The sequence below is a fragment of the Phaseolus vulgaris genome, chromosome 11 (genome assembly GCF_000499845.2).
Source record: "Phaseolus vulgaris cultivar G19833 chromosome 11, P. vulgaris v2.0, whole genome shotgun sequence".
NCBI classification, from domain to species: domain Eukaryota; kingdom Viridiplantae; phylum Streptophyta; class Magnoliopsida; order Fabales; family Fabaceae; genus Phaseolus; species Phaseolus vulgaris.
The window spans coordinates 8342460-8357116 of NC_023749.2; the positions used below are offsets into that span (position 1 = coordinate 8342460).

Sequence of the window (14657 nt, forward strand, 5' to 3'; positions counted from 1 at the left end):
AGAGAATTAACACAACATTTCTCTCTCAAACTCAATATTTTTTTAGTATTGTTGTTCATATTTTTAATTGATTATATCAATAACTCTATTTAAAATGTAACCATACACTATATAGGACTTTACTTCTTCTTTTTTTTATAACTATATATAATGGTTAAAAAATATATTTAATGTTAACTTTTTATTGAATAAATAGTGTTATCATATATGAAATATCATGACAAACTTTATTAAGAAAAACACATACATTATTTTAAAAATACATAAAATTAATATTGGTGTAACCATTATATTTTTAACTATAAAAAATGAAATATCGTAGAATTTATAATAAAATATCTTCATTTTTGCTTTATAAACTATCTTTTATAAACTATCTTTTATAAACTATCTTTGTAGTATTTTCTAGCTTTTTCATGTGAATGTTTAGATATCATACAACTTTTATGAGATGAAAATACAATGTTTCATCAAGATCAATATTTGATTTTGATGTTTCTTAAGTGATGGGAGTTTCTAGGAGTAATTTCAAATTTTTTTCCTATCTTATGACATGGATATGATTTAGAGAACAAACAATTATTTTTGTATTTTCTTTCTTTTTTCTTTTTTTTAATAATATTTTTTTTTCATGTGATGGCAGATGATTGTTGTTACTTGAGGTGTCAGCTTAGCTGAGATGTCAAGTTGCATAGTGATGCCTAACACGAAAACTTTATAAAAAAATTATTAGATAAGAGAAATAACTTAAAACTTATTTTAATTTAGTTATAGAATTGAGATTAAGTTTTAATTGAGATTGAAATTTGATAAAGTTATGCTACATTTGTAATCTATAATCTTAAACTAGTTTGAAATAATCTTTCTAAATTAGGTTTAGCTTTTTTGACAAATTGCATAGATAAATTAATTGTATAATCATGTTTTAATGTTACTAGAATAAGTTATTGTTAACTAAAAGATATTTGATATAATTTTTGTTTGAATTATAATGGTCTTTTTATTGGAGATTTATGTTAAGTTGTAATGAAGTGATGTGATGTAGACATATAATTAAAGGAATCACATTAGATATTCATGTTCTAATAATATATTGAGTCCGTAAATAAATATTATATAGTAAGGAGTTAAGAGATTTTCTATATAGTAAGTCAAGGATGAAAGTTATCAATATTGACCTATAAGTATAGAAATCATTTTATTATGAGAGATTGTTAGATAATATCTATACTATAACAATTAGATTACTAGACATACTAAGTGAATGATATGTATTATTATTTAATGTCCCAACTTTGTCACTCGACTTTGATGACTATTTATTAAAATTATTTATATATTATTTATGTTATACATTTAATTAAAACATTAAATCTTCTTTTTATTTATGTTTTGTAAATAATCATATTTAGTATATAAGCATAAGGTGATACATGTGTTAGGATTAGGATTGAAAGATTTCCACAATTTTCTTAAAACTTTATATATCTATATATATATATTATTTTTTATTTTTATGTATATGTTTGAACTTTATATTTAGATATATTTATATACTAAACATATTTTATGTATAGTTATTTATATATGTTTTTTTTACATTATATCACTTTATTTGATAATTTTGTTTACTAATATTGAACTGTCATTTTTTTTGTAAACATTATCGAAATTAAATCATAAAATATTAGTCTTACTTAATTTACATTAAACTAAAATTAAATCAACTTAAATTGTATTTAAATTTTATATTTAATTAGGATGATATAACACCCTACGTTAGATCACTTTTACAATGTTAGAATTTGAAATTTATTAGGTCATCATTACAAGAATAGCAATAATTTTACTTATTTATTCTTCTCAGATAATTCTCAGGCATATTTACTCAACTATCAAAATATAATTAATAATCATTACGATATGATTTACATTGTAGTAATAATGATTACCCGATAAATATAAAGTAATCACAAGACGATTGTTTTAATTATTATTCTGACTAAATACTTTTCAGAAAAAAATATAGTTGTGATCTATTATAATGCCAGAACAATTTTTTTATCCGAAAAGAAAATTATCTATTTATTTTATAATAACTAAGATGATTTTAAGTTACTCTCTAAATATTGATAATAAAAAAATGGAAACAATTTCTTATTAACATTTATCATTTATTTCAAATAAAGTAATGTAAGTCATCATAAAAGTACAATTTACAAAAAGAGTAAAGTGTATTAAATAAGGTTTATCTTAAATGAAAAAGAAAACTATTTTCAAAGATTTTATTTTGTTCAAAGACTGACTTAAAATTATCATATATAGGCCATTTTTTTATCTGAATTAATATTTTCTAATATAAGTGATAGATATTAATATTAATGTTTTTAAAAATACATAATTAACAATTTGATATTTAAATCTGAATATAAAAGGCTATTCATTGAAAGAAGTCAACACTATAAATAAATATAAGTATTTTGAGAATTTATTTTTTGAATTTTGACCAAAAAATAATGAATTAAATTTTTATTTGATTCTCCAAATCAATCTTCATTAAGTGAGTTAATTAGTAATTAACAATTCAGTAGAAAAGCAGAAAGATATAAAGAAAAGAAAAAAAAAAAAGAAAGGGGAAAAAGAAATCACCCCTCCCATTGGAAAGAGAGCGTGGAATGAAAGAACTTCCCCCTCTTTTTTAAAATATCCATATTTATAAAACGACTGCGTTTGATTGGGTTCTGTCTTCTGCGGTCTGAAAAACTTCACCTTGAATATAAGAATGTGAGAGGAAGCATTTCGTCATTTGCGCGGAAAAGGGGGCAGATTGCCACGTGTCACGGAAAGGTGAGAATCGCTTAAAAATAAAATTGATTTTTTAATTTTTTTATTATACGTTACGGCAGTTTCCATGCAAACGTGTCAACATTTATTAATTCTAAATCGCCGCTCTTTTCTTCATCTTCTCTCTTTCTTTCTCTCTCTATCTCTGTGCTTCCATTTTCGTTGTCATTATTCTCTCTCTCAAATTCCTTCTATTCGCTGTTAGGGTTTCGTTTCCTTTACTTCAAAATCAAAGCTCTGCTTCACCGGTACGTTCCTTTTCACGCTTCAGCGTTACAGTTAAATCACAATTGCTTAAAGATGCCTCTTCCTTTCCGTGGTCCCTTGTTGAATCCTCTGGATTCAATTTTTTTTCCTTCCGTTTTTTTTGTTTCCTGGTCGGAAATTTCTGTATCTCGTAATGAGGATTTGAAAATCGTGTGGAGGTTATGTTTCTATCCGAAATGGAGACAAATGAATTTTCGAATTTCCTTTTCCGGAGTCGAAATGACGAACTCCGACGCCGTTTGCCGAATGACTTTGTTTTGCCGAGGTTCGCTGAGATTGTGGAATCTCAGAAATTTTAGCATGGCTATTTATAGTCTATTTATTTATTAATATTTATTTCACCAGGCCTGTTTCTGTTATGTGTGTGTGTGTAATTTCCGTGCTGTGGTTACGGATTTCGATTGTGAATTTTAAAAAGAGAGTATTAATTAATATATATTTTTTTTTTGCGCAGGATTGAGTGAAGGTAGCGGTGAAACCTTCAATTGGAAAATTCTGAAGCTTGGATTTAGTTTCCTTGATGGGGCTAATGCTGGTGATGTTGTTGGCAAGGAGAGTAATGATTTTGCCTAATGTGATGATTGAATCCATGAAAATATAGAAAGATCTGTGTCTTGAATGAATTTGTTTTATTCTTCCATGTTATCGAATGCTAATATTAGTGCGTTTGAATGAGATGGGTTGAAGAGATCTGCTTGCTTGCCAGAAAAGTAAAGTAGAAATGGCTATTGCTGGTCTACACAGTGTGTCTGTGCTCGACTCTCCTTTCCTCAGGGACTCCCATTCCCAGTCGTCTAGGAGAGGGGGAGAGGGAAGACGGGGAAGCACCCGGTCATCTTCACTCTTGCAAATGTGGCGAGAGATTGAAGATGAACATGTGGTGAATCAAGTTCAAGGAAGACCTGGTGAAGTACCTCTTGAGCAAAGGAGGGGGGATGGGTTGATTGCTGAGCTCTCACAGGAAGATAGATTGGATATCCAAGAGAGAGGGCAGGGACATGTTTTAGAAGATGCAGTTTTGGGTGAGAATGAATCTGAAACGTGGTCACAGTCACAAAGTCAGAATGAGTTCCATGAAGATCACGAGGATTTAAATAATTCTAGCTGTGAAAACTCTTCTGATTTAGGAGAAGTTGAAAGGGAAAGAGTGAGGCAAATTTTCAGGGAATGGATGAATAGTGGTGCCAGGGATCATGTATCAAACGTATCCAGAAGAAATAGTGGTTCAAGGAGAGAATGGCTTGGGGAAACTGAGCAGGAAAGGGTAAGAATTATTCGGGAGTGGGTACAAACGAGTAGCCAGCAGAGAAGTGTTTCCTCTGGGGAAAACAGGGAAGAATCATCTGCTGAAATTGGTACACAAATTGAACGTGTTCGTAATGGACTCATCGTCAACCAGAATGGGGGCCAAAATGAGCTTTCACGGAGGGGCATACGTAAATTATGTGGCCGACAGGCTATGCTTGATATGCTTAAAAATGCTGAAAGAGAGAGGCAGAGAGAAATTGAGGACTTGTCCGTACATCGGGCTGTATCTCAATTCCCCTATCGCAACCGCATTCAGGTTTGTTCAATAATTGGTTTATATTTTCCTTTTGTATTATTACTTTTTAATACAATTTTCCTGCATCATGCAGTTATTAGCTTTCAAGTTTAGTTTTGGAGTTTGTTACTGTAAACTGTAAACTGTGTAATAATGTAGCGTGGGGAAAATGTAACGTATTCCTGATGCAGAATTAATTTTAATCTAAGTTTTGTCCTCTATTTGATGAATGCTTGTTAAAATGTTTACAGGCATTTCTTAGAGGCAGATTCTTGAGAAATGATAGACCTGTTGATAATAACAGGCCCCTTTCTGTTGCAGAAAGTGAATTGGGCTTCTTGAGGCGTAAACAAACTGTATCAGGTCTAAGGTATGAATTTCTTCTTGATATTCAGTTAATGCTTTCAAATACATGTTTTTTTGCATACTTTTTTTTGTCTTTGTGCTAGTTTTTACCCAATTAAAGTGCATGAGAATCGTGTGCACGGGTTGTTCTTGTTTTGATATACATAACTTTATTTCATTACTGCAACATACAGGTTGGCTTGTATTGAAAAATTGTTATATGCATCTTTTTTGAATGTTAAACTGGTATACTTTTGGAATTTAAATTTTAATAATTCTTGTATATGTTGGATTCGCATGCACAGTTCCCCCCAGTTTTTTTAAAATGTGAAATACTAATTTATTTTGGTTGAACAACAAATAATAAAAAAATGGTTATTTGCGAAATTAATTACATTTAAAAAAAATCGTCCCTGTTTTTGTCTTTCTAAAGATAGTTAAAAAATCCCATTTGTTCCTTAATCTGATTGGAGGACGTGTTAATTATTTTAGCCTCATCGTCATTTTAATTATTTTATGTTTTTGTTTAATGCCAGTGACATTAACTTGTCTTCTGAACAGGGAGGGATTTATCGCTAGAAAGGAGAACAGTGGTTGCAGTCAAGCAACCAGCAATGTATCTGATACCTCGTCAAATGTTGATATTGATCTTAATACTAATGAACAAATGGGATCAAGCAGTTCACATTTGGTCCCAATTGTACATTCTGAACTGTCTGACCCTAATGACAGAGGAAGCGATGGTCTCAGGGTATCGGACAGCCAGAGCTGTGTACAAGGTGCCACATCTGAGAATCTAAATTGGCAAGAATCTATTGCTCAATTAGGAGATGGAATGAAGCATTTGCCTATTGAATCACTAGATTGTCAATCATCATTCAGTGCCAGTGTTGAAAGAGTGAACAACACCGAGCAAAATGTTGATGTGATGCCAACTGAATATAGTGCCAATGAAATTACCCAACAAAGCTTGCGAATTGAAGAATCACATCACAGTAATAACCAGGAATTCAGTGAGGTGCATATTGAGCATTCTCAGCTGGGTGATATAAATAGTATTGAAAACAATTCTTCAAATCATGATATTCATATGGATGGTAATGTTGTTGATGATGTAAATTGGAATGGATCTGGTGCTCTAGAAGTAGAACAGCCAGAAGAAGCTTTTGAAAATGAAGGAAGTGAGTGGTATCAGAATAATACCGAATGGAGAAATATAACCGAGGAAAATGCGGATGGTAATCAGCTCAGTAATTCGGCAAGTGAGTGGCCTGAAAACACTTCGGGAAATGGGGATGGAGAAAACTCTCATCTGCAAGAATCTCACGAAGCGTGGCAAGAAGATGGTAGCTTCCAAGAGGCTGTGGAAAATTGGTTGGGAGGACCTTCAGATCATGAAAGCGCTCCAGCTGGTAGAATTCGAGGATTTTATTTTCCTGAAGATGACAATGTGTACAGTGTTGAACTCAGGGAACTTCTTAATAGGTGTGTAAATACAAGTTTGTAGAGCTTCTGCACTTATTTTTTGAAAATGAAACTTGTAATGCAGAGTAATCTAGAATAACTCTTCCTTTATATCTTGCAGGAGAAGTGTCTCTAACCTCCTTCGCAGCAGTTTCCGGGATAGTCTTGATCAGTTAATACAATCATATGTTGTAAGGCAAGGTAATGCACACATTGACTGGGAATTGCAAGAAACAAACCCCTCATCTGACTCAGCAGAGCAGGACGTTGAACAGCAAAGTAGGGATCAAATTGTTCATCAGGAGGTTCCTGTTAATAGTCCACTTGATCTGCCCTCTTTACCTATACCGCCTCCTCTGCCTCTGTGGGACCAGCACCACCACCATCGTGACAACTGGTCACAGAATGACATAAATAATCAGCGTCTAGGAATTGTGCGTAAATTTGCTTTGGTGCTTTTGTTCACTATGCTCTAATGAAGTGAAAATAATTTTTATGTATTATAAGTTCCGTAAATGAATTTTATTAGTAAATTAATTTAAGTTTTTATTTATCTGCCTCATGGTTTTATCATGCAACGATCTAAAGTACAAAAAATTGAAATTTATAGGGTATGATTATTTTTCCCTTAGCCTGATGTTTTCCATGATGTGAATATTATAATAACTTATTTTTCCTTTTTAAAAATGTTTTGGTCGTTTTGAATAATTTTCTGATTTGTCTTTTTGGCAGGATTGGGAGATTGTGAATGACTTGAGAATTGACATGGCTCGATTGCAGCAAAGGATGAATAACATGCAGAGAATGCTGGAAGCTTGTATGGATATGCAGCTTGAGTTGCAGCGCTCTATAAGACAAGAAGTTTCTGAAGCCCTAAATCGCTCTGCTGATTCATCTGGTTTGTGCTATTTGTCTTATCATTTCACATCCCAATTTTCAGGGTCTTCCATTTTTCCTTTCAACTGAGTTGTGATATTTTTAAAGAGAAACAATTTTTGTCCTATAGCTTACTGACTAAGTTAAATTTATTTCAGATGTACATGATTACGAGTCACCAGAAGATAAATCTAAATGGGAATGTGTGAGAAAAGGTCTTTGCTGTGTATGCCGCGAAAGCAATATCGATTCTTTGTTGTACAGGTAATATTCCACAACCTGCTGGACATATTTAATAGCCCAGTTTGCGCCTAAACATGGTTGTAATATCTAAAGAATTATCCTTGTGTTTCTGCTGCAGATGTGGTCATTTGTGTACATGTTCAAAATGTGCCAATGAGTTGCTCCAAAGCAGGAAAAAATGTCCTATGTGTCAAGCTCCTGTGGTGGAGGTGATACGGGCTTACTCTATACAATAATGACATAAATATAAAAGGTCACACTTTTAACAAAATACAGGATTCTAACAAGTTTTATCTCCTGGTCGTTTCCAGGACTCTTTTTTCGTTTTTATTTTCTTTATTGTTTCTTACTGTGATTATTGTATTTATGTGGAGTGAACATGATGGCATTTTTTTGGGGCCATGATTCTCATGAATAAAAATTGTACTTCGTTTTTGAAGAGTTTCGTTTTGCACTTTTTTGTGGTTGCGGGATAAAGAGGTTTCGTCATTTTAATTCTAGTTGGCTGGATGGTTGTTATAGACTTGTCTATCAAATCTGTTTCTGTATTATTTATGTGATTATAATGTTGTTCTGAAGTGTTACTCGTTTGGGTTGTTATAGACTTATATCGAAATCATTGGTTTTGATCTGAAGTGGGTTATGGTTTGGGGTTGTCTGGCTGTTAAGGATGGACCGTACCAATGCTCTGATTTGTCATCAAACCTGCACCTTCTGTTTCTAGATTATGGTTATGCAGGTTTGTTTATTGAAGTGTGGTCTGATGGTTGGTAGAAGTTTATTATTGACAAATGACAGCATATCACAACTAGAAAGATTTCGTTGGATCAAATACCATTTCCAAATGTTCTTTTTGTTGTTTTTTCATTTAACTTTTGCTTGATTGTTATTTTGGTAAGACAATAATATTGGTGGCATCCTTTTTTACGCAATGATTTCATTTTTACTAATCCACGTAATTGATTGCGTAGTTACTTTTGCTTTAGCTGTTGCTTTTTGGAGTATGACCCCCTATCATGTAACATTTGACTTTTGGCTAAAGAATAATAAAATATATAATAAATAATATAAAATGAATCCATATATAACTGTCATCAAAATAAAAAAAAATGTAGAAAATGAATCAATCATATAGCTAACTGCCTTCAACATACTAAATAGATGGGAGAACGTGACACTGTTGTTCAAATGTCTTTTATTTTATTCAATGCTTCTTCATGCCCCCATTTTTAAATTAAAAGAATTAAAAAATAAAATAGGTTATAGATTATAAAATAAAGTTTGAACAAATATAATATTATTAAATTAATTTCCGGACAGGATAGTGACAATTCCAAAAGTGGTTTTAGACTAACTTTGTTAAATCTGTTAATCCAGGATAATGTACTTTTCTGCATGTTAAATAATAGCCGGCAATTATTTTCTGTTTTGATTTTGCTTGGTTTTGTACGGTTAACTAGTCTCATTAATTGGATGACAAAATTATTAGCATTCACTGGTGCTTAATTATTCAACTTCTCATACATGACGAAGTTTTGATATATTTCTTTTGCATTTCTGCAACACTTTTAATGAATACATAATTCAACTATTTCATACCAGAAGCTAACCATTGCCGAAGTAACACATAATGTTAGCTATAAGTACAGGCAGTTTCTTCCTACACCCCCCATAAGTACATTATACTTATGCGAGACTGGGTAGTGAAATGAGCCCACAGTCCTTTTGTAGGACGGGCCAACTCAATTCACATTTTGCAGGACAATCGTGAAGATCCAGATATCCGTTAGAAAAGGAAAAACAAGTACAATAGACTTTAGAGGTTACCAAGTAGGGATGACAATTTGGGATGGACCATGCGGGTCGGCCCGCAACCCCCTATCAAAAAGCGTAGGAAGGCTCAATAATCTAGCCCGCCGACTCGCTTATGCCCACCCCACATAACCCGCAACCTGTGCGGACCAACAACAAGACAGGTTGGTCCACTAACCCGCATAAATAAAAAATAATTATTTTACTTTTTTGTAAAACAAAAACCATACTACATCCACTCATTATTGTAGTGTGACATTTATTTTATTTTATTTAAAAAAATGAATTTAATGTACTAAAAATGAATGTTTTATTATAATTATTTTAATTTTTTTTTCCAACAATAATAAATAAATAAATAAGAACCATTTAGGGATGATTCATGTGCAAAATTGCAAATAACTCTTCGTTCCAAAACTTTCCTACTAACTTTCTATTAGAACAAATACCGTCTTACTCACCTAAATAAATAATTTATATTTAATCAAATAATACAAATCAAAAAATTATAAAAGTCAATTTTAAAAATAAAGAATTACAAAAGAAATAAAATATTCTGAAATAACCTAGCTATTTTATTTTTCATAATATACCACATCTATTTTCAATTTCAGAATTCAATTTTTTTGAAATTGGTGGAGAAAAAAAAGCACTCTTCATCTGTTGATGTAGAGAAATACTATATTTTTGTTGGCATTAATTAGAATTTTCTCGATTAATGTAGTTAAAATTATTTTATGATAAATATCAATCACATATTTTCGGTGAAAGCTATTGTGATTATATTTGTTGATATCTATAAGATTTTTTCTGTCTAATATCGATTGCTAAAACTTTCAAACCACCTTAATTAATATATATTTTTTGTAAGTGTTAGTCGAAAAAACATTCAAACAAAATTAATAAAAACTTGATAAAGAAATCAAATAAATATTTAAAAAAAACTTAATTGATGTTAATATTTTTTTTACTAATATTAGCTAAAAAGAACTTAAGAGACCCTTACAAAATATAATCTTCATTAAGAAATATCATTGAGTAATATTTTTAAAACTATTTTTTTTGAAATAAACACAATTCAATTGTAATACATTTAAATTTTCAAAAAAATTGTAACATTTTCATTTCATATACAAGTTAAAGGTAGAAAGAAAAAAGAAACAATATAGAAGAAGAGATGAGAACATTGAGAATAGAAGACCATCTTATATAGGACCCACGCCACTTACTAGCTCTGTACTTACTGTATACCAGATTCTTGAGGCCACCATCTTACACAGGGCCCACATCCATTCCAGACTTATCTAACTTTCAATGCACCACCACCTTTTCTATTTTCCAAAAAATTATGAACTCAATTTCCAAACATATATTTAATACCTTCATTATAATGAGATAATAAAAAACATAATATAAACATATAAAAAGGTATTGAGTATTATTTTTAAATATAAGAGATTTTAACTCATTTCACATGAACTAAGAAAATACAAAGCTAAAAAGAAAATTGAAAAAAAGGGAAATGTTATTAAGTTATTGAACAGTAGTGGGAGAAAACAGAGGGAATGGGAAAGTCGTTGAAGCATAGTTAACATGAATAACCCAATGCCCTCTAACACACGCAACACTCCTAATCGAAGTTTGTTACGGAAATCACTTCTGTATCTTCTCCTTCTCCTTCTCCTCCTCTCACTGTCACCGACTCCACCTCTCCACATCTCTCGCAGCAGCACCGGCACACTGGACACGTGACCTGCTTCTCCAGCCACCTGTCAATGCATTCTGCGTGGAATACGTGCTTGCAGTACGCAATCATCTTCACCGCCCCTCCCTCTCCCACTTCCTCCAGACATATAGCGCACTCTCCTTGCCTTGCCGTCTCCGCCACCACCGCCAGAGACTTCGATGCCACGGAATCCGACGCCGCTCGTCTGCGGATGGCGCGGGACTCGGAGTCCGACGCGGAGGAGTGCTGTTGGAAGTAGAGAAACACGAATCCGATGAAGAAGAAGGTGGTGAAGAGGATGAGGAAGACGTAGGCAACACTCGAGGTGAAAACCGGACGAGTGGACACCTGAGAACTTCCTAAAGACACTTGCGGCGAAGAAGCGTTTGTGACGTGTTTGGCGTTAGGAAAAGGAGGCATGGATGTGGAGATTGGAACGTCCTCGTTCTGTAGCAGCAATCTACGGTAAGAGAAATTCATTTTTTTTTTAAATTTCTCAGCAACCAAACACTGTCTAATGTGCTTGTTTGTGAGAATCAGAAAGGTGTTGCAGTGCAGTGTTGTGTTAGGAGCTTTTATATTTTATAATTTTAACAATGATAAACAGTGGAGAGTAAATTAATATGGGTGTAATAAATAAATTAGAGTGTGAATGACATGATAGGGACAGAGAATGGGAGCCACAGCATTTAATCAGTGACTCTCGCGTTTACGGGAATGTTGGATTGAACCTTCTAAATACATATTAATTTGTTATGTTTGTGTCTACTCCAATTAATTTTGGAAAGTGAATTTAATTTTTTTATTTTGGAGTAAGATTGTGGAATAAGATTGTGCAGGTGACGTGACTATAGGACAGAACCGACTGTTTGCTCTGTTCCATTCTATCCTTAAGTTCTTGGGAACCATAAAAAGTACTGTTAGCTACTGGACTAGCTGCTTCACTGAGAATTATCTATGGAGCTACTCCTCTATATACTCAAAATACTCAAATCTTATGATATAAACATGTAAGGTTAGTGAACCGGGAGATCAATAAATTATAATTCTCGGTTTAAACGATTAAAATAAATTATTATTATCTTAGAAATTAAAATAAATTATTATATTTTTTTTACTATTATCTACTCCACCTCTCTATGTTGGTTATTAATTCAAATTTTATTATTATTAGTTCAGATTTATTATTCTTAAACTATTTTACCGTTATATTACATTAATAGTCAATTTACAGGCCTGTTAGTATTCTTAGTTTATAGCTTCTAGTAATTGTAATTATTATATATATATATATATATGATTTAGTGAATCAAAATGAATAAGATCAGTTTTACAATTTTGTGCAATTACGTTCAATCAGTTGCTATAACCTTTTATTTTTTTTTATTTCTTTCCATTAGTTCCTACAACTGGTATCAAGAGCTAGTCTGTTATCATGAACTCTACCCAATCTTTGATGGAAAAAATTACAATCGATGGTGTGTGCAAATGAGAGTTTTGTTTGATTATCATGAGTTATGGGATGTTGGAGTGTCTGCATTAGCTGCTAATGCAACTAAGGCGCAACGAGTAGCGCATCGTGATCAGAAGAAGGACAATAAGGCTTTGTATCTCATCCATCAAGGGATGAATGACGAGACGTTTGAACAGATAGAAGGAGCAACAACTGTCAGTGAGACTTGGACAATTTTGTCAACCAATTATAAAGGTGATGATAAGATCAAAAGGGTGCATCTTCAAACCCTAAGACGCCAATATGAACGGTTGCAGATGGAAACAACAAAGACTATTGATATCTATATAAATAAAGTTCTTGCCTTGACAAATCAAATGAAGACCAATGGTGAAACACATTCGGAGCAGGCAAATGTGGAAAATATTTTGAGATCTTTAACTCCCATATTTGAATATGTTGCCGCAATTGAAGAGGCCAATGACATTTCAAAAATGACAGTAAGGTTATTGTCTGGTTCTCTACGAGCGCATGAGCAGCGGATGAATGACAATAAGATTGAAAAACTAATTGAACAGGCTTTACAAGCACAAGCCTCAATTGGTAGTTCCTATCATAAACATGGTAGTTATTTCAACAAAGGTCGTGGTGGCCAGAATCATGGAGGCGCTTGGTGCGAGGAACGTGGTCGTGGAGGACGAGGAGACATTTATAACAAATCAAATGTTGAGTGTTATAATTGCCATAAACGTGGCCATTATGCAAATGAGTGCAGATTAAAAGGTGATAATCATGCTGCCAATTGTGCTCAGGAAGAGAGTAATCACGTACAAGATGAAGGAGATCATGCAGTACTAATGGCAGCCACTTCAAATGAAACTCCAAACAATCAGACTTGGTATTTGGATACAGGTTGCACAAATCATATGTGTGGTAAGAAGGAGTTGTTTGCAGATTTGGATGACTCATTTCGCACAAAAGTGAAATTCGGTGATGGCAGGTTCGTTCCGGTGACTGGAAAAGGGCGAATTCTTATCACATTGAAGAATGGTGATCACAGGTACATCTATGATGTTTTCTATGTACATGATATGAAAAGTAATTTGTTGAGTATGGGGCAGCTGGCTGAGAAGGGTTATGTGATGCACATAGTTGAAAATAAATTATCAATTTTTGATAAAAAAGGTAGTTTGATTCTTAAATCCTTTTTATCAAAAAACCGCATGTTTCCAGTAGATATTCATATGGGTGATTTCAAGTGCTTGAATGCAATAGTGAATAATGAATCGTGGTTATGGCATTTACGCTTTGGGCACTTAAATTTTCAAAGTTTGGAAAATCTTTCCAAAAGAAATTTAGTGAATGGTTTACCCCATATTCATCACCCGGATCAATTGTGTGAGACTTGCATTTTTGGAAAGAATCACAGGATACCATTTGTTAAGGAGTCTTGGCGTGCAAAATTTCCTTTGGAGCTTGTTCATACAGATGTTTGTGGCCTGATGAACATATCATCAGTTGGAGGTAATAAGTATTTTTTAACCTTTATTGATGATTTTTCAAGGAAAACCTGGATTTATGTATTGAAAAGCAAGGATGAGGTATTTCACTGCTTTAAAATATTTAAAGCATTTGTTGAAAGAGAGAGTGACAGACAAATCAAGATGGTGCGTAGTGATGGAGGAGGTGAGTACAAGTCTAATGAATTCAAGAGGCACTGTGAAGAACTTGGGTTGCAACATAACATAACTTGCCCCTACACACCTCAACACAATAGAGTTGCTGAGAGAAAGAATAGAACAATCATGGACATGGTGAGGAGCATGCTTAAAGCGAAAGGTATGCCAAATTATTTTTGGGTTGAGGCCGTAACATGTGCGGTATATTTGATAAACAGATCACCCACTTGGAGTGTTCCTAACACAACTCCGATTGAGGCATGGAGCGGAATCAAACCAAATGTGCAACACTTGAAAGTATTTGGGTCCATTACTTATGCCCATGTCCCTAAGACAACAAGATCGAAGTTGGATGATAAGGCAGTGAAGACTATTCTCATTGGTTATAAAAATGGAGGATACAAA

The 14657-nt window shown here is 33.0% G+C and overlaps 1 protein-coding gene across 1 annotated transcript; it reads left to right on the forward strand.

The window, feature by feature from the left end:
• The first annotated feature begins 2894 nt into the window (after positions 1-2894).
• On the forward strand, positions 2895-8023 carry LOC137820115 (uncharacterized). Its single transcript, XM_068623948.1, has 8 exons — positions 2895-3092; positions 3566-4675; positions 4906-5024; positions 5561-6484; positions 6585-6897; positions 7196-7361; positions 7498-7603; positions 7701-8023. The coding sequence occupies exons 2-8, from the start codon at positions 3833-3835 to the stop codon at positions 7816-7818; spliced, it is 2589 nt and encodes an 862-aa protein (XP_068480049.1). The 5' UTR covers positions 2895-3092; positions 3566-3832; the 3' UTR covers positions 7819-8023.
• Positions 8024-14657: the final 6634 nt, after the last annotated feature.

What these genes read in the sequence shown, in the direction of transcription:
- LOC137820115 (XM_068623948.1), top strand. Translation starts at nt 3,833, where the DNA reads ATGGCTATTGCTGGTCTACACAGTGTGTCTGTGCTCGACTCTCCTTTC. An exon ending in CTCAGGGAACTTCTTAATAG is followed by an intron (nt 6,485 to 6,584) that starts GTGTGTAAATAC and finishes TATATCTTGCAG; the next exon opens with GAGAAGTGTCTCTAACCTCC. An exon ending in TCGCTCTGCTGATTCATCTG is followed by an intron (nt 7,362 to 7,497) that starts GTTTGTGCTATT and finishes AATTTATTTCAG; the next exon opens with ATGTACATGATTACGAGTCA.